At 50.4% G+C, this 22,118-nt stretch overlaps 1 protein-coding gene and 1 long non-coding RNA gene across 7 annotated transcripts in view; one reads left to right on the top strand and one right to left on the bottom strand.

Moving 5' to 3' along the window:
* Positions 1-22,118, top strand: part of ITGAL (integrin subunit alpha L) — a 132,062-nt gene that overhangs the window by 21,981 nt on the left and 87,963 nt on the right. For all 6 annotated transcript variants that reach the window (XM_069735239.1, XM_069735242.1, XM_069735237.1 and 3 more), the window contains 3 exons: positions 19,369-19,499; positions 20,896-21,038; positions 21,381-21,525. In XM_069735239.1, coding sequence (XP_069591340.1) covers positions 19,369-19,499; positions 20,896-21,038; positions 21,381-21,525 — 419 coding nt within the window. The remainder of the gene's footprint in view (positions 1-19,368; positions 19,500-20,895; positions 21,039-21,380; positions 21,526-22,118) is intronic.
* On the bottom strand, positions 3,889-6,044 carry LOC138646061 (uncharacterized). Its single transcript, XR_011314824.1, has 3 exons — positions 5,673-6,044; positions 5,370-5,526; positions 3,889-5,249 (listed from the first exon to the last, which is right to left on the bottom strand). It is a non-coding gene; the product is annotated as an uncharacterized lncRNA (long non-coding RNA).

A 22,118-nucleotide genomic window follows, 5' to 3' on the forward strand; every position in this document is an offset into this window, starting at 1 on the left:
TTAAGTGGTGGAACTTGCACTATTGCTGACTGACTAAATACTTTTTTGCCCCACTGTATATACAGTTGTTTGTGTTTTTACACTTAATATTGGACATTTTGGGTAGTTGTGTCCGTTTATTTGCAGCAGGAGGACTACCAAGAAATAAGAAATAACCTTTTGTGCAGCACCCTTAGTTGCTTTTATATCTAAAATTTTAATTTTCCACCACCACAACCTCTCCCCAACACTGAAGGCCCACCGATGCCATTTGTTATGGTTGGGGATGAGGCCTTTCAGATGTGTGAAAACCTACTGTTTCCATATTCCAGTCTGGACTTGAACCACACTAGAAGGATCTTTAACTACAGACTGACCAGGGCCCGGAGAACAGTAGAGTGTACCTTTGGCATTCTAGTCTCAAAATGGCGCATTCTTGCATCAGCCATACATCTAAAAGTGGAGACAGTTGACGAGGTGGTCAAAGCCTGTGTGGTTCTCCACAATTACATAATGGCAAAGGAGCGACCCAACATTGAACTGGATGAACCAGTTGCACACCCACTGCCAGATTTCCAGCATCACCCGCTGCGGTCAACTGCTGAAGTTGGACACATGCGGGACCAATTTGCTGCATTTTTTGATTCAGATATTGGACGTGTGTCATGGCAGGACAATGTTGTGTAAATGTCCTGTTGTAATTACATCTGTAACAGTAATTTTCTACAATGATAATAATATTTCTCATTAATAAACTTTAGTTTTGGTTGTGTTGACCGTCTCTCCTATGTTTTTCCTCTCCAAACCAAGTCTGTCCTAAAACTATCAGTATTTGGTCTGTATTTAATATCAGTTTTTGTAATCCAAAACCAGGAGTGGGTGATAAAGGCAGAGGTGCTAGTTATTATGTTAATATCATAATTTGCCTCTAATTGTTCCACTCCTTGTTTTGGCTTACAAATACTGATATAAAACACTGACCACATACTGCTAGTAATGGCAGCCATGTTGCTTTATGCTTGGTGACGTCATTGCGTCCTGATTCTGTTCAGCAGTATCCACTGGACACAGACTGAAGAGACAATGACTGTCACATTCAAGAGATCTATACTCATCAAGTCAGGTGTCAGAAGTAATGAATTCATGATAAACATATACAGGCTCATGAATTCACTATTTCTGTCACCTGTGCAGGTGAGCATAGATATGCCGTGTGACCACCATTGTCCCCTCTATTTGTGTGTAATACATTATGTATAAAGAAGAGAAAATGGAGGTTATACAAGGCAGGTCTCTACTCACCAGGTCAGGTGTCATAACTAATGGGTTTTTGGACACCGGACCTGTTCAGTAGAGTTCTGTACTGTATTTCTGCCATTTTCTCTTCAGACTGCAACACTAGTCACAGACTAAGCAGAAGGAAGAGATTATGGAGTTAATACATCTATTATTTTTGGTTCCACCTCATATCTTTATACTAAACACACAAACCTGCAGTCTTTTTTTATAACTACTGGAGATATGATGTGGCACAAAAATTAAGTGTGCGGTGAAGTTTCTTATTTGGCGCACGGTGTGCCCAAACATAATTAGGGCAAAAAAAATTGTATTTATTTTTTAACAACAAAAATATTCATTTACTGCGCCGGCTTGGTGTAGAGTGATGTAAACGGGGGGGGGGTGAAGCACTGAGGCCAGGCTAACCGTGGACGACGCAGGGGTGGCAGAAGAAGGGGCAATGAAACTAGTGGGGTCTGGTAGGTCGGGTATGGGGCTTGACACATGAGAGGCTTGAGATGCACTGGAAGGGTGAGACAAGCCTAACATTACAGACACATTGGGAGGTGAAGGGGGAGGAATGATAAGAGTCCGCTGTTTTTTATTTTTTGTTTTTTTTGGGGATAGGCGGGTTCTGGGAAGCCTCGGTGGGCTCATTTGTCTTGCCATAGTCGTGGTGGTGGGTGACCTGTCAGAGTCCATAGCGCTCGTAGAGCGTGCAGCCATGCCAGAGTCCATAGCGCTCGTAGAGCGTGCAGCCATGCCAGAGTCCATAGTGCTCGTAGAGCGTGCAGCCATGCCAGAGTCCATAGTGCTCGTAGAGCGTGCAGCCATGCCAGAGTCCATAGTGCTCGTAGAGCGTGCAGCCATGCCAGAGTCCATAGTGCTCGTAGAGCGTGCAGCCATGCCAGAGTCCATAGTGCTCGTAGAGCGTGCAGCCATGCCAGAGTCCATAGCGCTCGTAGAGCGTGCAGCCATGCCAGAGTCCATAGTGCTCGAAGAACATGCAGCCATGCCAGTCCATAGTGCTCGTAGAGCGTGCAGCCATGCCAGAGTCCATAGTGCTCGTAGAGCGTGCAGCCATGCCAGAGTCCATAGTGCTCGTAGAGCGTGCAGCCATGCCAGAGTCCATAGTGCTCTTAGAGCGTGCAGCCATGCCAGAGTCCATAGTGCTCGTAGAGCGTGCAGCCATGCCAGAGTCCATAGTGCTCGTAGAGCGTGCAGCCATGCCAGAGTCTATAGTGCTCGTAGAGCGTGCAGCCATGCCAGAGTCCATAGTGCTCGTAAAGTGTGCAGCCATGCCAGAGTCCATAGTGCTCGTAGAACGTGCAGCCATGCCAGAGTCCATAGTGCTCGTAGAGTGTGCAGCCATGCCAGAGTCCATAGTGCTCGTAGAGCGTGCAGCCATGCCAGAGTCCATAGCGCTCTTAGAGCGTGCAGCCATGCCAGAGTCCATAGTGCTCGTAGAGCGTGCAGCCATGCCAGAGTCCATAGCGCTCGTAGAGCGTGCAGCCATGCCAGAGTCCATAGCGCTCGTAGAGCGTGCAGCCATGCCAGAGTCCATAGCGCTCGTAGAGCGTGCAGCCATGCCAGAGTCCATAGCGCTCGTAGAGCGTGCAGCCATGCCAGAGTCCATAGCGCTCGTAGAGCGTGCAGCCATGCCAGAGTCCATAGCGCTCGTAGAGCGTGCAGCCATGCCAGAGTCCATAGCGCTCGTAGAGCGTGCAGCCATGCCAGAGTCCATAGCGCTCGTAGAGCGTGCAGCCATGCCAGAGTCCATAGCGCTCGTAGAGCGTGCAGCCATGCCAGAGTCCATAGCGCTCGTAGAGCGTGCAGCCATGCCAGAGTCCATAGCGCTCGTAGAGCGTGCAGCCATGCCAGAGTCCATAGCGCTCGTAGAGCGTGCAGCCATGCCAGAGTCCATAGCGCTCGTAGAGCGTGCAGCCATGCCAGAGTCCATAGCGCTCGTAGAGCGTGCAGCCATGCCAGAGTCCATAGCGCTCGTAGAGCGTGCAGCCATGCCAGAGTCCATAGCGCTCGTAGAGCGTGCAGCCATGCCAGAGTCCATAGCGCTCGTAGAGCGTGCAGCCATGCCAGAGTCCATAGCGCTCGTAGAGCGTGCAGCCATGCCAGAGTCCATAGCGCTCGTAGAGCGGAAGGCCATGCCAGGGTCCTGCTGCATCATGGTGGTGGCGTTACGGAAGGCCACGCCAGGGTCCTGCTGCATCGTGGTGTCAGTGGAGGAGGTCTAAGTAGGAGCAGCGGTTGTCATGGTGGTGGCGGTGGGCTGTCCAACTGCACTCGGCATGGTGGTGGTGCTGTACTGGTGTCCAGCAGTGCTATGAATGGAGGTGGCCGTGCAGTGAAATGCAGCAGAGGTCGGCATTGAGGTTAATCGTGACAGTGAGGGCACAGGTGGATATCTACATCTACATCTACATCTCTGGACCAGATATCACCTCCCTTCTAACCAGAATCCCTCAATGTCTGTCCACTATTTCATCCTTCTTCTCCGCTAGATTTTTGAAACTTAACATGGACAAAACAGAATTCATCATCTTTCCCCCATCTCACGCGACCCCCCCAACGAACCTATCAATTACAGTAAATGGCTGCCCACTCTCCCCAGTCCCACAAGCTCGCTGCCTCGGTGTAATCCTTGACGCTGATCTCTCCTTCAAACCACATATCCAAGCCCTTTCCACTTCCTGCCGACTGCAACTCAAAAATATTTCACGAATCCGTTCATTCCTCAACCATGAATCTGCAAAAACCCTAGTCCATGCCCTCATCATCTCTCGCCTTGACTACTGCAACCTCCTGCTCTGTGGCCTCCCCACTAACACTCTCGCACCCCTCCAATCTATTCTAAACTCTGCTGCCCGACTAATCCACCTGTCCCCCCGCTATTCCCCGGCCTCTCCCCTCTGTCAATCCCTTCACTGGCTCCCCATTGCCCAGAGACTCCACTACAAAACCCTAACCATGACGTACAAAGCCATCCACAACCTGTCTCCTCCATACATCTGTGTCCTCGTCTCCCGGTACTTACCTACCCGCAACCTCCGATCCTCACAAGATCTCCTACTCTACTCCCCTCTTATCTCCTCTTCCCACAATCGTATACAAGATTTCTCTCGCGTATCACCCCTACTCTGGAACCCTCTACCACAACACATCAGACTCTCGCCTACCATCGAAACCTTCAAAAAGAACCTGAAGACCCACCTCTTCAGACAAGCCTACAACCTGCAGCTACCACCGATCGACCAAACCGCTGCATGACCATCTCTACCCTCACCTACTGTATTCTCACCCATCCCTTGTAGATTGTGAGCCCTCGCGGGCAGGGTCCTCATTCCTCCTGTACCAGTTATGACTTGTATTGTTTAAGATTATTGTACTTGTTTTCATTATGTATACCCCTCCTCACATGTAAAGCGCCATGGAATAAATGGCGCTATAACAATAAATAATAATAATAATATGCCGACACTGCTGAAAGTACCAACTCTGCTGCATAGCCTGCACGCAAGCAGCATTGCAGGCCTGCATGACACTCAGCTGGAGATCAGGAGTAAGGCGTTCCAAAATGCCCTGCTCAATTTGGTTAAAGAAATTATGTGCTGGCCTCTGGAGGTCGGCTTTCACTTGATCAAGGCATTTGGTGACCTCCTGGATACGTGTATTCATGTGGCTAAGTGAAATATCCATTCGGTCACCCAAAGCCTTGAGTCGTTCGTGAAAAACTGGGCTCAAGTGCAAAAACTCAGGCATGAGGGACCTGTCTGATGCCCTCTACCGCTGCCGGGAGGAGCCCAAAAAAAGGGGCAGAGGACTGGGAAAGGGTAAGACCTGATGGACCAGCTTCCTGGTCTCCAGTTAGTGTGGCAGGCCCACTTGCTGCAGCGCTGCTGGATGGCTGGGACGGATCCGTGGCTGTCGGATGAGGGACCGCTCCAGATCCTGGGCCAACAGTACTGCTCCATGTGCTGCGAAAAAAGGAAAAAGAAAATGAATACCAAAAAATTACCAGACGCAAAATCTTGTGGAATAGAAATATACAGATTATGGCAATACAACACATCCAAATGCACAGGAGAAATACTTACGTTCTCTGAGCAAGGACCGGTCTTACAAATACTATCAAGTTCTGGGATTTTTATCTTCTGATCCTGGCTCCTGAACCACTGGGAACACGGCTCTCTTGACGCAGGTCCTTGTTGAAGCGGTCCTTCATCGAATGCCAACGTGTTTTAACTTTGGCCACTGTTAAAAAAAAAAAAAAACCCATTATGGTCAGAAAATGGACTTTTGGCCGTGCTCGCACAACTCCTGAGAGTTTCTTTCATCACACACAGTCGAGTGAGCACGGCCAAGGTCTCTGCTGCTTCACGCTGCAGTGCAATACTTACCAAATGCCCTTCGGACCCGAGTCGGGGCGTTGTCCCAGGCATCCCACATGGCTTTGGTTCCATAGGCGCCGCATCGTGACGTTGTTTGAGTGCAGTGGATCCCGGGTGTCCCACAACGGGACTCGCTCCTGGACCAGGGAGATGAGGAGTTCATTCTCTATGAGATCATCCTCCTGTTGTGAAACCTAAAAAATAAATAAAGTCATTAAAGTTTGGTCAATTAACATAAGGAAAAGAAAGAAAAAAGATGCTGAGAAATGGCATGAATAGGAAAGTCAACATACAAAAGGATTCCAGAAGAAAAAAGTAAAGAAATACGAATGGAAAGAAAGGAAGATTCAAGAATATTACACTGAGGATACATAAAACAGTCAGCCTTGTATACGTACTCGCTGCCGTCTTTCCACCCAACCTTGACTCCGCTGCTCCTGCCCAGTCTCTGCCGCAGTAGAAGAAGAGCTCTAAAAAAATGAAAAACAAAAATTGTCATATGTGTAGATGTGACGGTGAATACTTACCTCACATGCTCGACTTCTGACAGCCCAGGTAGAAACTCCTCACGAGATGATGAAGAAGACCTTCTGATGCATGTAGAAAGAAAGAAATGCAAGAAATTAGGACATGTAGAGACAGAAAATAGAAAATAAAGGCATTGGCTAGGATATACTCACATTGTTCAGAGGCTTGTTTCCTCTAAGATGTAGCCTGTGTCTCGTCTGCTTCAGTGTCTGCTGAGTAGTGACCTGCCAATGTCCACTCCCTCCCTTGATCACCTTATATGTGGGGGGGCTTATCAGTGTCTAGACATCTTTTTCTCTTGTGAACGCATGCGTTCGTATAGACAACAATGCGTTTTTTTGGTGCATTCCTTGCGCAATCGACCGCATATGTTTCCAGGCGGCAAATTGACGCCTCTAAAAATTACTACATGTTGCATTTCCGCGGCAAACCGCAGTCGACGAAACGACGCATGCGTCATCAAACGCGTCAAAACGCGAACAATCACAAATGCATGCGTCTCTAATGTTAAAGATAGGAATACACAACGCATGCGGATATATGTGGAAGAAACGCTGCGGACAAAACCACAAATGTGAAACCGGCCTTAGCCTGTGTCTTCCTCTGTCCTCACCTTCTGCCTGTCTTCCTTTCTCTTATCCTGTGTCTTCCTCTGTCCTCACCTTCTGCCTGTCTTCCTTTCTCTTAGCCTGTGTCTTCCTCTGTCCTCACCTTCTGCCTGTCTTCTTCTCTCTTAGCCTTTGTCTTCCTCTGTCCTCACCTACTGCCTGTCTTCCTTTCTCTAAGCCTGTGTCTTCCTCTGTCCTCACCTACTGCCTGTCTTCCTTTCTCTTAGCCTGTGTCTTCCTCTGTCCTCACCTACTGCCTGTGTTCTTCTCTCTTAGCCTGTGTCTTCCTCTGTCCTCACCTACTGCCTGTCTTCTTCTCTCTTAGCCTGTGTCTTCCTCTGTCCTCACCTACTGCCTGTCTTCTTCTCTCTTAGCCTGTGTCTTCCTCTGTCCTCACCTACTGCCTGTCTTCTTCTCTCTTAGCCTGTGTCTTCCTCTGTCCTCACCTACTGCATGTCTTCTTCTCTCTTAGCCTGTGTCTTCCTCTGTCCTCACCTACTGCCTGTCTTCTTCTCTCTTAGCCTGTGTCTTCCTCTGTCCTCACCTACTGCCTGTCTTCTTCTCTCTTAGCCTGTGTCTTCCTCTGTCCTCACCTTCTGCCTGTCTTCTTCTCTCTTAGCCTGTGTCTTCCTCTGTCCTCACCTACTGCCTGTCTTCTTCTCTCTCAGCCTGTCTTCCTCTGTCCTCACCTTCTGCCTGTCTTCCTTTCTCTTATCCTGTGTCTTCCTCTGTCCTCACCTACTGCCTGTCTTCTTCTCTCTCAGCCTGTCTTCCTCTGTCCTCACCTTCTGCCTGTCTTCTTCTCTCTTAGCCTGTGTCTTCCTCTGTCCTCACCTACTGCCGGTCTTCTTCTCTCTTAGCCTGGGAATTTCTCTGTCCTCACCTACTGCCTGTCTTCCTCTCTCTTAGCCTGTGTCTTCCTCTGTCCTCACCTACCGCCTGTCTTCTTCTCTCTTAGCCTGGGAATTTCTCTGTCCTCACCTACTGCCTGTCTTCTTCTCTCTTAGCCAGTGTCTTCCTCTGTCCTCACCTACTGCCTGTCTTCTTCTTAGCCTGTGTCTTCCTCTGTCCTCACCTACTGCCTGTCTTCTTCTCTTAGCCTGTGTCTTCCTCTGTCCTCACCTACTGCCTGTCTTCTTCTCTCTTAGCCTGTGTCTTCCTCTGTCCTCACCTTCAGCCTGTCTTCTTCTCTCTTAGCCTGTGTCTTCCTCTGTCCTCATCTACCGCCTGTCTTCTTCTCTTAGCCCGTCTTCCTCTGTCCGCATCTACTGCCTGTCTTCTTTTCTCTTAGCCTGTGTCTTCCTCCGTCCTCACCTACTGCCTGTCTTCTTCTTTTCTCTTAGCCTGTGTCTTCCTCTGTCCTCACCTACTGCCTGTCTTCTTCTCTCTTAGCCTGTGTCTTCCTCTGTCCTCACCTACTGTCTGTCTTCTTCTCTCTTAGCCTGTGTCTTCCTCTGTCCTCACCTACTGCCTGTCTTCTTCTCTTAGCCTGTGTCTTCCTCTGTCCTCACCTACTGCCTGTCTTCTTCTCTCTTAGCCTGTGTCTTCCTCTGTCCTCACCTACTGCCTGTCTTCTTCTCTTAGCCTGTGTCTTCCTCTGTCCTCACCTACTGCCTGTCTTCCTCTCTCTTAGCCTGTGTCTTCCTCTGTCCTCACCTACTGCCTGTCTTCTTCTCTTAGCCTGTGTCTTCCTCTGTCCTCACCTACTGTCTGTCTTCTTCTCTCTTAGCCTGTGTCTTCCTCTGTCCTCACCTACTGTCTGTCTTCTTCTCTCTTAGCCTGTGTCTTCCTCTGTCCTCACCTACTGCCTGTCTTCTTCTCTTAGCCTGTGTCTTCCTCTGTCCTCACTTACTGCCTGTCTTCTTCTCTCTTAGCCTGAGTCTTCCTCTGTCCTCACCTACTGTCTGTCTTCTTCTCTCTTAGCCTGTGTCTTCCTCTGTCCTCACCTACTGCCTGTCTTCTTCTCTCTTAGCCTGTGTCTTCCTCTGTCCTCACCTACTGCCTGTCTTCTTCTCTCTTAGCCTGTGTCTTCCTCTGTCCTCACCTACTGCCTGTCTTCTTCTCTTGGCCTGCGTCTTCCTCTGTCCTCACCTACTGCCTGTCTTCTTCTCTCTTAGCCTGAGTCTTCCTCTGTCCTCACCTACTGCCTGTCTTCTTCTCTCTTAGCCTGTGTCTTCCTCTGTCCTCACCTACTGCATGTCTTCTTCTCTCTTAGCCTGTGTCTTCCTCTGTCCTCACCTACTGCCTGTCTTCTTCTCTTAGCCTGTGTCTTCCTCTGTCCTCACCTACTGCCTGTCTTCTTCTCTCTCAGCCTGTGTCTTCCTCTGTCCTCACCTACTGCCTGTCTTCTCTCTTAGCCTGTGTCTTCCTCTGTCCTCACCTACTGCCTGTCTTCTTCTCTTAGCCTGTGTCTTCCTCTGTCCTCACCTACTGCCTGTCTTCTTCTCTCTTAGCCTGTGTCTTCCTCTGTCCTCACCTACTGCCTGTCTTCTTCTTTTAGCCTTTGTCTTCCTCTGTCCTCACCTACTGCCTGTCTTCTTCTCTCTTAGCCTGTGTCTTCCTCTGTCCTCACCTACTGCCTGTCTTCTTCTCTCTTAGCCTGTGTCTTCCTCTGTCCTCACCTTCTGCCTGTCTTCTTCTCTCTTAGCCTGTGTCTTCCTCTGTCCTCACCTACTGCCTGTCTTCTTCTCTCTTAGCCTGTGTCTTCCTCTGTCCTCACCTACTGCCTGTCTTCTCTTAGCCTGTGTCTTCCTCTGTCCTCACCTACTGCCTGTCTTCTTCTCTCTTAGCCTGTGTCTTCCTCTGTCCTCACCTACTGCCTGTCTTCTCTTAGCCTGTGTCTTCCTCTGTCCTCACCTTCTGCCTGTCTTCTTCTCTCTTAGCCTGTGTCCTCCTCTGTCCTCACCTACTGCCTGTCTTCTTCTCTCTTAGCCTGTGTCTTCCTCTGTCCTCACCTACTGCCTGTCTTCTTCTCTCTTAGCCTGTGTCTTCCTCTGTCCTCACCTTCTGCCTGTCTTCTTCTCTCTTAGCCTGTGTCTTCCTCTGTCCTCACCTACTGCCTGTCTTCTTCTCTTAGCCTGTGTCTTCCTCTGTCCTAACCTACTGCCTGTCTTCTTCTCTCTTAGCCTGTGTCTTCCTCTGTCCTCACCTACTGCCTGTCTTCTCTTAGCCTGTGTCTTCCTCTGTCCTCACCTTCTGCCTGTCTTCTTCTCTCTTAGCCTGTGTCTTCCTCTGTCCTCACCTACTGCCTGTCTTCTTCTTCTCTTAGCCTGTGTCTTCATCTGTCCTCACCTACTGCCTGTCTTCTCTTAGCCTTTGTCTTCCTCTGTCCTCACCTTCTGCCTGTCTTCTTCTCTCTTAGCCTGTGTCTTCCTCTGTCCTCACCTACTACCTGTCTTCTTCTCTCTTAGCCTGTGTCTTCCTCTGTCCTCACCTACTGCCTGTCTTCTTCTCTCTTAGCCTGTGTCTTCCTCTGTCCTCACCTTCTGCCTGTCTTCTTCTCTCTTAGCCTGTGTCTTCCTCTGTCCTCACCTTCTGCCTGTCTTCTTCTCTCTTAGCCTGTGTCTTCCTCTGTCCTCACCTACTGCCTGTCTTCTTCTCTTAGCCTGTGTCTTCCTCTGTCCTAACCTACTGCCTGTCTTCTTCTCTCTTAGCCTGTGTCTTCCTCTGTCCTCACCTACTGCCTGTCTTCTCTTAGCCTGTGTCTTCCTCTGTCCTCACCTACTGCCTGTCTTCTTCTCTCTTAGCCTGTGTCTTCCTCTGTCCTCACCTTCTGCCTGTCTTCTTCTCTCTTAGCCTGTGTCTTCCTCTGTCCTCACCTACTGCCTGTCTTCTTCTCTCTTAGCCTGTGTCTTCCTCTGTCCTCACCTTCTGCCTGTCTTCTTCTCTCTTAGCCTGTGTCTTCCTGTGTCCTCACCTTCTGCCTGTCTTCTCTTAGCCTGTGTCTTCCTCTGTCCTCACCTTCTGCCTGTCTTCTTCTCTTAGCCTGTGTCTTCCTCTGTCCTCACCTACTGCCTGTCTTCTTCTCTTAGCCTGTGTCTTCCTCTGTCCTCACCTTCTGCCTGTCTTCTTCTCTTAGCCTGTGTCTTCCTCTGTCCTCACCTTCTGCCTGTCTTCTTCTCTCTTAGCCTGTGTCTTCCTCTGTCCTCACCTACTGCCTGTCTTCTTCTCTTAGCCTGTGTCTTCCTCTGTCCTCACCTACTGCCTGTCTTCTTCTCTTGGCCTGTGTCTTCCTCTGTCCTCACCTTCTGCCTGTCTTCTTCTCTCTTAGCCTGTGTCTTCCTCTGTCCTCACCTACTGCCTGTCTTCTTCTCTTAGCCTGTGTCTTCCTCTGTCCTCACCTACTGCCTGTCTTCTTCTCTTAGCCTGTGTCTTCCTCTGTCCTCACCTACTGCCTGTCTTCTTCTCTTGGCCTGTGTCTTCCTCTGTCCTCACCTTCTGCCTGTCTTCTTCTCTCTTAGCCTGTGTCTTCCTCTGTCCTCACCTACTGCCTGTCTTCTTCTCTTAGCCTGTGTCTTCCTCTGTCCTCACCTACTGCCTGTCTTCTTCTCTTAGCCTGTGTCTTCCTCTGTCCTCACCTACTGCCTGTCTTCTTCTCTTGGCCAGTGTCTTCCTCTGTCCTCACCTACTGCCTGTCTTCTTCTCTTGGCCTGTGTCTTCCTCTGTCCTCACCTTCTGCCTGTCTTCCTCTCTCTTAGCCTGTGTCTTCCTCTGTCCTCACCTTCTGCCTGTCTTCCTCTCTCTTAGCCTGTGTCTTCCTCTGTCCTCACCTACTGCCTGTCTTCTTCTCTTGGCCAGTGTCTTCCTCTGTCCTCACCTTCTGCCTGTCTTCCTCTCTCTTAGCCAGTGTCTTCCTCTGTCCTCACCTTCTGCCTGTCTTCCTCTCTCTTAGCCTGTGTCTTCCTCTGTCCTCACCTTCTGCCTGTCTTCTTCTCTTGGCCTGTGTCTTCCTCTGTCCTCACCTACTGCCTGTCTTCTTCTCTTGGCCAGTGTCTTCCTCTGTCCTCACCTTCTGCCTGTCTTCCTCTCTCTTAGCCAGTGTCTTCCTCTGTCCTCACCTACTGCCTGTCTCCTTCTCTCTTAGCCTGTGTCTTCCTCTGTCCTCACCTTCTGCCTGTCTTCCTCTCTCTTAGCCTGTGTCTTCCTCTGTCCTCACCTACTGCCTGTCTTCTTCTCTTGGCCAGTGTCTTCCTCTGTCCTCACCTTCTGCCTGTCTTCTTCTCTTGGCCTGTGTCTTCCTCTGTCCTCACCTACTGCATGTCTTCTTCTCTTGGCCTGTGTCTTCCTCTGTCCTCACCTACTGCCTGTCTTCTTCTCTTGGCCAGTGTCTTCCTCTGTCCTCACCTTCTGCCTGTCTTCCTCTCTCTTAGCCTGTGTCTTCCTCTGTCCTCACCTACTGCATGTCTTCTTCTCTTGGCCTGTGTCTTCCTCTGTCCTCACCTTCTGCCTGTCTTCCTCTCTCTTAGCCTGTGTCTTCCTCTGTCCTCACCTACTGCCTGTCTTCTTCTCTTGGCCTGTGTCTTCCTCTGTCCTCACCTACTGCATGTCTTCTTCTCTTGGCCAGTGTCTTCCTCTGTCCTCACCTTCTGCCTGTCTTCTTCTCTCTTAGCCTGTGTCTTCCTCTGTCCTCACCTTCAGCCTGTCTTCTTCTCTCTTAGCCTGTGTCTTCCTCTGTCCTCATCTACCGCCTGTCTTCTTCTCTTAGCCCGTCTTCCTCTGTCCGCATCTACTGCCTGTCTTCTTTTCTCTTAGCCTGTGTCTTCCTCCGTCCTCACCTACTGCCTGTCTTCTTCTTTTCTCTTAGCCTGTGTCTTCCTCTGTCCTCACCTACTGCCTGTCTTCTTCTCTCTTAGCCTGTGTCTTCCTCTGTCCTCACCTACTGTCTGTCTTCTTCTCTCTTAGCCTGTGTCTTCCTCTGTCCTCACCTACTGCCTGTCTTCTTCTCTTAGCCTGTGTCTTCCTCTGTCCTCACCTACTGCCTGTCTTCTTCTCTCTTAGCCTGTGTCTTCCTCTGTCCTCACCTACTGCCTGTCTTCTTCTCTTAGCCTGTGTCTTCCTCTGTCCTCACCTACTGCCTGTCTTCCTCTCTCTTAGCCTGTGTCTTCCTCTGTCCTCACCTACTGCCTGTCTTCTTCTCTTAGCCTGTGTCTTCCTCTGTCCTCACCTACTGTCTGTCTTCTTCTCTCTTAGCCTGTGTCTTCCTCTGTCCTCACCTACTGTCTGTCTTCTTCTCTCTTAGCCTGTGTCTTCCTCTGTCCTCACCTACTGCCTGTCTTCTTCTCTTAGCCTGTGTCTTCCTCTGTCCTCACTTACTGCCTGTCTTCTTCTCTCTTAGCCTGAGTCTTCCTCTGTCCTCACCTACTGTCTGTCTTCTTCTCTCTTAGCCTGTGTCTTCCTCTGTCCTCACCTACTGCCTGTCTTCTTCTCTCTTAGCCTGTGTCTTCCTCTGTCCTCACCTACTGCCTGTCTTCTTCTCTCTTAGCCTGTGTCTTCCTCTGTCCTCACCTACTGCCTGTCTTCTTCTCTTGGCCTGCGTCTTCCTCTGTCCTCACCTACTGCCTGTCTTCTTCTCTCTTAGCCTGAGTCTTCCTCTGTCCTCACCTACTGCCTGTCTTCTTCTCTCTTAGCCTGTGTCTTCCTCTGTCCTCACCTACTGCATGTCTTCTTCTCTCTTAGCCTGTGTCTTCCTCTGTCCTCACCTACTGCCTGTCTTCTTCTCTTAGCCTGTGTCTTCCTCTGTCCTCACCTACTGCCTGTCTTCTTCTCTCTCAGCCTGTGTCTTCCTCTGTCCTCACCTACTGCCTGTCTTCTCTCTTAGCCTGTGTCTTCCTCTGTCCTCACCTACTGCCTGTCTTCTTCTCTTAGCCTGTGTCTTCCTCTGTCCTCACCTACTGCCTGTCTTCTTCTCTCTTAGCCTGTGTCTTCCTCTGTCCTCACCTACTGCCTGTCTTCTTCTTTTAGCCTTTGTCTTCCTCTGTCCTCACCTACTGCCTGTCTTCTTCTCTCTTAGCCTGTGTCTTCCTCTGTCCTCACCTACTGCCTGTCTTCTTCTCTCTTAGCCTGTGTCTTCCTCTGTCCTCACCTTCTGCCTGTCTTCTTCTCTCTTAGCCTGTGTCTTCCTCTGTCCTCACCTACTGCCTGTCTTCTTCTCTCTTAGCCTGTGTCTTCCTCTGTCCTCACCTACTGCCTGTCTTCTCTTAGCCTGTGTCTTCCTCTGTCCTCACCTACTGCCTGTCTTCTTCTCTCTTAGCCTGTGTCTTCCTCTGTCCTCACCTACTGCCTGTCTTCTCTTAGCCTGTGTCTTCCTCTGTCCTCACCTTCTGCCTGTCTTCTTCTCTCTTAGCCTGTGTCCTCCTCTGTCCTCACCTACTGCCTGTCTTCTTCTCTCTTAGCCTGTGTCTTCCTCTGTCCTCACCTACTGCCTGTCTTCTTCTCTCTTAGCCTGTGTCTTCCTCTGTCCTCACCTTCTGCCTGTCTTCTTCTCTCTTAGCCTGTGTCTTCCTCTGTCCTCACCTACTGCCTGTCTTCTTCTCTTAGCCTGTGTCTTCCTCTGTCCTAACCTACTGCCTGTCTTCTTCTCTCTTAGCCTGTGTCTTCCTCTGTCCTCACCTACTGCCTGTCTTCTCTTAGCCTGTGTCTTCCTCTGTCCTCACCTTCTGCCTGTCTTCTTCTCTCTTAGCCTGTGTCTTCCTCTGTCCTCACCTACTGCCTGTCTTCTTCTTCTCTTAGCCTGTGTCTTCATCTGTCCTCACCTACTGCCTGTCTTCTCTTAGCCTTTGTCTTCCTCTGTCCTCACCTTCTGCCTGTCTTCTTCTCTCTTAGCCTGTGTCTTCCTCTGTCCTCACCTACTACCTGTCTTCTTCTCTCTTAGCCTGTGTCTTCCTCTGTCCTCACCTACTGCCTGTCTTCTTCTCTCTTAGCCTGTGTCTTCCTCTGTCCTCACCTTCTGCCTGTCTTCTTCTCTCTTAGCCTGTGTCTTCCTCTGTCCTCACCTTCTGCCTGTCTTCTTCTCTCTTAGCCTGTGTCTTCCTCTGTCCTCACCTACTGCCTGTCTTCTTCTCTTAGCCTGTGTCTTCCTCTGTCCTAACCTACTGCCTGTCTTCTTCTCTCTTAGCCTGTGTCTTCCTCTGTCCTCACCTACTGCCTGTCTTCTCTTAGCCTGTGTCTTCCTCTGTCCTCACCTACTGCCTGTCTTCTTCTCTCTTAGCCTGTGTCTTCCTCTGTCCTCACCTTCTGCCTGTCTTCTTCTCTCTTAGCCTGTGTCTTCCTCTGTCCTCACCTACTGCCTGTCTTCTTCTCTCTTAGCCTGTGTCTTCCTCTGTCCTCACCTTCTGCCTGTCTTCTTCTCTCTTAGCCTGTGTCTTCCTGTGTCCTCACCTTCTGCCTGTCTTCTCTTAGCCTGTGTCTTCCTCTGTCCTCACCTTCTGCCTGTCTTCTTCTCTTAGCCTGTGTCTTCCTCTGTCCTCACCTACTGCCTGTCTTCTTCTCTTAGCCTGTGTCTTCCTCTGTCCTCACCTTCTGCCTGTCTTCTTCTCTTAGCCTGTGTCTTCCTCTGTCCTCACCTTCTGCCTGTCTTCTTCTCTCTTAGCCTGTGTCTTCCTCTGTCCTCACCTACTGCCTGTCTTCTTCTCTTAGCCTGTGTCTTCCTCTGTCCTCACCTACTGCCTGTCTTCTTCTCTTGGCCTGTGTCTTCCTCTGTCCTCACCTTCTGCCTGTCTTCTTCTCTCTTAGCCTGTGTCTTCCTCTGTCCTCACCTACTGCCTGTCTTCTTCTCTTAGCCTGTGTCTTCCTCTGTCCTCACCTACTGCCTGTCTTCTTCTCTTAGCCTGTGTCTTCCTCTGTCCTCACCTACTGCCTGTCTTCTTCTCTTGGCCTGTGTCTTCCTCTGTCCTCACCTTCTGCCTGTCTTCTTCTCTCTTAGCCTGTGTCTTCCTCTGTCCTCACCTACTGCCTGTCTTCTTCTCTTAGCCTGTGTCTTCCTCTGTCCTCACCTACTGCCTGTCTTCTTCTCTTAGCCTGTGTCTTCCTCTGTCCTCACCTACTGCCTGTCTTCTTCTCTTGGCCAGTGTCTTCCTCTGTCCTCACCTACTGCCTGTCTTCTTCTCTTGGCCTGTGTCTTCCTCTGTCCTCACCTTCTGCCTGTCTTCCTCTCTCTTAGCCTGTGTCTTCCTCTGTCCTCACCTTCTGCCTGTCTTCCTCTCTCTTAGCCTGTGTCTTCCTCTGTCCTCACCTACTGCCTGTCTTCTTCTCTTGGCCAGTGTCTTCCTCTGTCCTCACCTTCTGCCTGTCTTCCTCTCTCTTAGCCAGTGTCTTCCTCTGTCCTCACCTTCTGCCTGTCTTCCTCTCTCTTAGCCTGTGTCTTCCTCTGTCCTCACCTTCTGCCTGTCTTCTTCTCTCTTAGCCTGTGTCCTCCTCTGTCCTCACCTACTGCCTGTCTTCTTCTCTCTTAGCCTGTGTCTTCCTCTGTCCTCACCTACTGCCTGTCTTCTTCTCTCTTAGCCTGTGTCTTCCTCTGTCCTCACCTTCTGCCTGTCTTCTTCTCTCTTAGCCTGTGTCTTCCTCTGTCCTCACCTACTGCCTGTCTTCTTCTCTTAGCCTGTGTCTTCCTCTGTCCTAACCTACTGCCTGTCTTCTTCTCTCTTAGCCTGTGTCTTCCTCTGTCCTCACCTACTGCCTGTCTTCTCTTAGCCTGTGTCTTCCTCTGTCCTCACCTTCTGCCTGTCTTCTTCTCTCTTAGCCTGTGTCTTCCTCTGTCCTCACCTACTGCCTGTCTTCTTCTTCTCTTAGCCTGTGTCTTCATCTGTCCTCACCTACTGCCTGTCTTCTCTTAGCCTTTGTCTTCCTCTGTCCTCACCTTCTGCCTGTCTTCTTCTCTCTTAGCCTGTGTCTTCCTCTGTCCTCACCTACTACCTGTCTTCTTCTCTCTTAGCCTGTGTCTTCCTCTGTCCTCACCTACTGCCTGTCTTCTTCTCTCTTAGCCTGTGTCTTCCTCTGTCCTCACCTTCTGCCTGTCTTCTTCTCTCTTAGCCTGTGTCTTCCTCTGTCCTCACCTTCTGCCTGTCTTCTTCTCTCTTAGCCTGTGTCTTCCTCTGTCCTCACCTACTGCCTGTCTTCTTCTCTTAGCCTGTGTCTTCCTCTGTCCTAACCTACTGCCTGTCTTCTTCTCTCTTAGCCTGTGTCTTCCTCTGTCCTCACCTACTGCCTGTCTTCTCTTAGCCTGTGTCTTCCTCTGTCCTCACCTACTGCCTGTCTTCTTCTCTCTTAGCCTGTGTCTTCCTCTGTCCTCACCTTCTGCCTGTCTTCTTCTCTCTTAGCCTGTGTCTTCCTCTGTCCTCACCTACTGCCTGTCTTCTTCTCTCTTAGCCTGTGTCTTCCTCTGTCCTCACCTTCTGCCTGTCTTCTTCTCTCTTAGCCTGTGTCTTCCTGTGTCCTCACCTTCTGCCTGTCTTCTCTTAGCCTGTGTCTTCCTCTGTCCTCACCTTCTGCCTGTCTTCTTCTCTTAGCCTGTGTCTTCCTCTGTCCTCACCTACTGCCTGTCTTCTTCTCTTAGCCTGTGTCTTCCTCTGTCCTCACCTTCTGCCTGTCTTCTTCTCTTAGCCTGTGTCTTCCTCTGTCCTCACCTTCTGCCTGTCTTCTTCTCTCTTAGCCTGTGTCTTCCTCTGTCCTCACCTACTGCCTGTCTTCTTCTCTTAGCCTGTGTCTTCCTCTGTCCTCACCTACTGCCTGTCTTCTTCTCTTGGCCTGTGTCTTCCTCTGTCCTCACCTTCTGCCTGTCTTCTTCTCTCTTAGCCTGTGTCTTCCTCTGTCCTCACCTACTGCCTGTCTTCTTCTCTTAGCCTGTGTCTTCCTCTGTCCTCACCTACTGCCTGTCTTCTTCTCTTAGCCTGTGTCTTCCTCTGTCCTCACCTACTGCCTGTCTTCTTCTCTTGGCCTGTGTCTTCCTCTGTCCTCACCTTCTGCCTGTCTTCTTCTCTCTTAGCCTGTGTCTTCCTCTGTCCTCACCTACTGCCTGTCTTCTTCTCTTAGCCTGTGTCTTCCTCTGTCCTCACCTACTGCCTGTCTTCTTCTCTTAGCCTGTGTCTTCCTCTGTCCTCACCTACTGCCTGTCTTCTTCTCTTGGCCAGTGTCTTCCTCTGTCCTCACCTACTGCCTGTCTTCTTCTCTTGGCCTGTGTCTTCCTCTGTCCTCACCTTCTGCCTGTCTTCCTCTCTCTTAGCCTGTGTCTTCCTCTGTCCTCACCTTCTGCCTGTCTTCCTCTCTCTTAGCCTGTGTCTTCCTCTGTCCTCACCTACTGCCTGTCTTCTTCTCTTGGCCAGTGTCTTCCTCTGTCCTCACCTTCTGCCTGTCTTCCTCTCTCTTAGCCAGTGTCTTCCTCTGTCCTCACCTTCTGCCTGTCTTCCTCTCTCTTAGCCTGTGTCTTCCTCTGTCCTCACCTACTGCCTGTCTTCTTCTCTTGGCCAGTGTCTTCCTCTGTCCTCACCTTCTGCCTGTCTTCTTCTCTTGGCCTGTGTCTTCCTCTGTCCTCACCTACTGCATGTCTTCTTCTCTTGGCCTGTGTCTTCCTCTGTCCTCACCTACTGCCTGTCTTCTTCTCTTGGCCAGTGTCTTCCTCTGTCCTCACCTTCTGCCTGTCTTCCTCTCTCTTAGCCTGTGTCTTCCTCTGTCCTCACCTACTGCATGTCTTCTTCTCTTGGCCTGTGTCTTCCTCTGTCCTCACCTTCTGCCTGTCTTCCTCTCTCTTAGCCTGTGTCTTCCTCTGTCCTCACCTACTGCCTGTCTTCTTCTCTTGGCCTGTGTCTTCCTCTGTCCTCACCTACTGCATGTCTTCTTCTCTTGGCCAGTGTCTTCCTCTGTCCTCACCTTCTGCCTGTCTTCCTCTCTCTTAGCCTGTGTCTTCCTCTGTCCTCACCTACTGCCTGTCTTCTTCTCTTGGCCAGTGTCTTCCTCTGTCCTCGCCTTCTGCCTGTCTTCTTCTCTTGGCCTGTGTCTTCCTCTGTCCTCACCTACTGCATGTCTTCTTCTCTTGGCCTGTGTCTTCCTCTGTCCTCACCTTCTGCCTGTCTTCCTCTCTCTTAGCCTGTGTCTTCCTCTGTCCTCACCTACTGCCTGTCTTCTTCTCTTGGCCTGTGTCTTCCTCTGTCCTCACCTACTGCATGTCTTCTTCTCTTGGCCTGTGTCTTCCTCTGTCCTCACCTTCTGCCTGTCTTCCTCTCTCTTAGCCTGTGTCTTCCTCTGTCCTCACCTACTGCCTGTCTTCTTCTCTTGGCCTGTGTCTTCCTCTGTCCTCACCTACTGCATGTCTTCTTCTCTTGGCCAGTGTCTTCCTCTGTCCTCACCTACTGCCTGTCTTCTTCTCTTGGCCAGTGTCTTCCTCTGTCCTCACCTTCTGCCTGTCTTCCTCTCTCTTAGCCAGTGTCTTCCTCTGTCCTCACCTACCGCCTGTCCTGTCCTCTCCCGCCCTTTCTCTTGTATCCTCTATTGGAGTATTTTGAGAACCGCATGTGTCTGACCAGTTCCTGCCATGTGTAGTCTGGAGGTGCCATCACTCATCTTATCTTTGATGTGTCCAGAGTGCCAGAAAGCGGAGGTGGACCTGTGTTTCCTCTTCGATGACTCTTTCAGTGTGGGGGATCCTGAGCTTGAGAGTGTGCGGAATTTCCTGCTCAGCGTAATTCAAAACCTGAAGAACAGTTCTCTGAATGTAAGAAACCTGGCAGGAAAATCACTGCATGATCCTCCAGAATATCTGTGCACCCCCTGCGTCTACTCAACTGCACCTTCTCTACAGTCAGCAGGAACCTGCTCTCTTCAGCTTCACACCCATCACTTTCCCATCAGTCTCCAATTCTCCATCGTCCATCTCATTCTGATATGTCCATTCTCCACCTTCCTCCTCCTCCCCAACACATACCGACTTCTCCACCTTCCTCCTCCATCACAGACTGACTTCCCCATTCTCCACCTTCCTCCTCCTCCTCCCCCCACCATATATTGGCATCTCCTTTCTCCACCTTCCTCCTCCTCCCCATCACATACTGACATCTCCATTCTCCTCCTTCCTCCTTCTCCACCACATACCTACATTGCTTTGTCGACCCTCCTCCTCCACCACATACCGACATCTCCATTCTCCACCCTCCTCCTCCACCACATACCTACATTGCTTTGTCGACTCTCCTCCTCCTCCCCCATCACATACCGACATCTCCATTCTCCACCCTCCTCCTCCTCCTCCACCACATACCGACATCTCCATTCTCCACCCTCCTCCTCCACCACATACCTACATTGCTTTGTCGACCCTCCTCCTCCTCCCCCATCACATACCGACATCTCCTTTCTCCACCTTCCTCCTCCTCCCCCATCACATACCAACATCTCCTTTCTCCACCCTCCTCCTCCACCACGTACCTACATTGCTTTGTCGACCCTCCTCCTCCTCCCCCATCACATACCGACATCTCCATTCTCCACCCTCCTCCTCCTCCCCCATCACATACCGACATCTCCTTTCTCCACCTTCCTCCTCCTCCCCCATCACATACCAACATCTCCTTTCTCCACCCTCCTCCTCCACCACATACCTACATTGCTTTGTCGACCCTCCTCCTCCTCCCCCATCACATACCGACATCTCCATTCTCCACCCTCCTCCTCCTCCCCCATCACATACCGACATCTCCTTTCTCCACCTTCCTCCTCCTCCCCCATCACATACCGACATCTCCTTTCTCCACCCTCCTCCTCCACCACATACCTACATTGCTTTGTGGACCCTCCTCCTCCTCCCCCATCACATACCGACATCTCCATTCTCCACCCTCCTCCTCCTCCCCCATCACATACCGACATCTCCTTTCTCCACCTTCCTCCTCCTCCCCATCACATACCGACATCTCCTTTCTCCACCTTCCTCCTCCTCCCCCATCACATACCGACATCTCCTTTCTCCACCCTCCTCCTCCACCACATACCTACATTGCTTTGTCGACCCTCCTCCTCCACCACATACCGATCTGCAGTCTCTTTTTTTTCTCTTGGACCATTCATTGTATTTTCTTTCTGCTCAACAATAAATTACTTTTCTTTTTTTATAGTTTGCGGTTGTTAAGTTTGCGAGTTTTCCAGAGAAAATTTTCAATTTTAAAGATTATCAGAATGGAAAGGGTGAAGAAGGAATTTTAGGCATGAAACATTTAGGAGGTGGAACAAAGATATACAAAGCCATCAACTTCACCCTGTAAGTCCTCTGAATCCCTGTGGTGGTGGTTGTCGGGTGTGGGGCCTCGTCCATAGCGGCTGATAATTCATAGAGGAGGCCGCAGTGGGTCCTGGGCCTCTGGAGGGGACACCGCTAGCTGGATCCTGGTCACAGTCGCTGCAGACCTATCATGGTTCCTGCACACTCTGGCAACAGGTGACCGCGCTTCATTTCCAACGTTTATGAGATCCATAATCGTAATCTTGGATGGAGGTATTGGTTTCCTGAAGCTTTATGTGTAGAGTCCGTCTACCTGTTCTCATGAAGTTCTCAGTGATTTGTGCTATTACTCATCTATTAAATTCCCATCTATTCCTGCAGAAATGAGATCTTCACACCTGTAGCGGGAGCTCGGGAGCAGGCAAAGAAAATTCTTCTCCTTCTGTCAGATGGAGACTCCCACGACAGTAATAATGGAGTGATAGAAGCTACAGACCAGCAGAAAGTCACCCGTTATGTGATTGGGGTAACCAGCTTCGTCTTCAGAGCTCTCACAGGGCTATCTTCTGTCCTCCACTCATCCATGACGCCATCTCAGGGCTATCTTCTGTCCTCCACTCCTCATCCAGCACAATATGTCAGGGCTATCTTCTGTCCTCCACTCCTCATCCAGCACGATATGTCAGGGCTACCTTCTGTATTTCACTCCTAAACGAAGACAGCATCACAGGGCGATTTTTCAGTCTTGGACTCCTCATCTAGGACACCATCTCAGGGGTATCTTCCGTCTTCTACTCATCCATGATGCCATCTCATCGTTATCTTCTGTCCTCCACTCCTCATCCATGATGACATCTAATCGTTATCTTCTGTCCTCCACTCCTCATCCATGATGCCATCTAGGGTTATCTTCTGTCCTCCACTCCTCATCCATGATGCCATCTAATCGTTATCTTCTGTCCTCCACTCCTCATCCATGATGCCATCTAGGGTTATCTTCTGTCCTCCACTCCTCATCCATGATGCCATCTCATCGTTATCTTCTGTCCTCTACTCCTCATCCATGATGCCATCTAATCGTTATCTTCTGTCCTCCACTCCTCATCCATGATGCCATCT

This window comes from Ranitomeya imitator, chromosome 7 (assembly GCF_032444005.1).
Source record: "Ranitomeya imitator isolate aRanImi1 chromosome 7, aRanImi1.pri, whole genome shotgun sequence".
NCBI classification, from domain to species: Eukaryota; Metazoa; Chordata; class Amphibia; order Anura; family Dendrobatidae; genus Ranitomeya; species Ranitomeya imitator.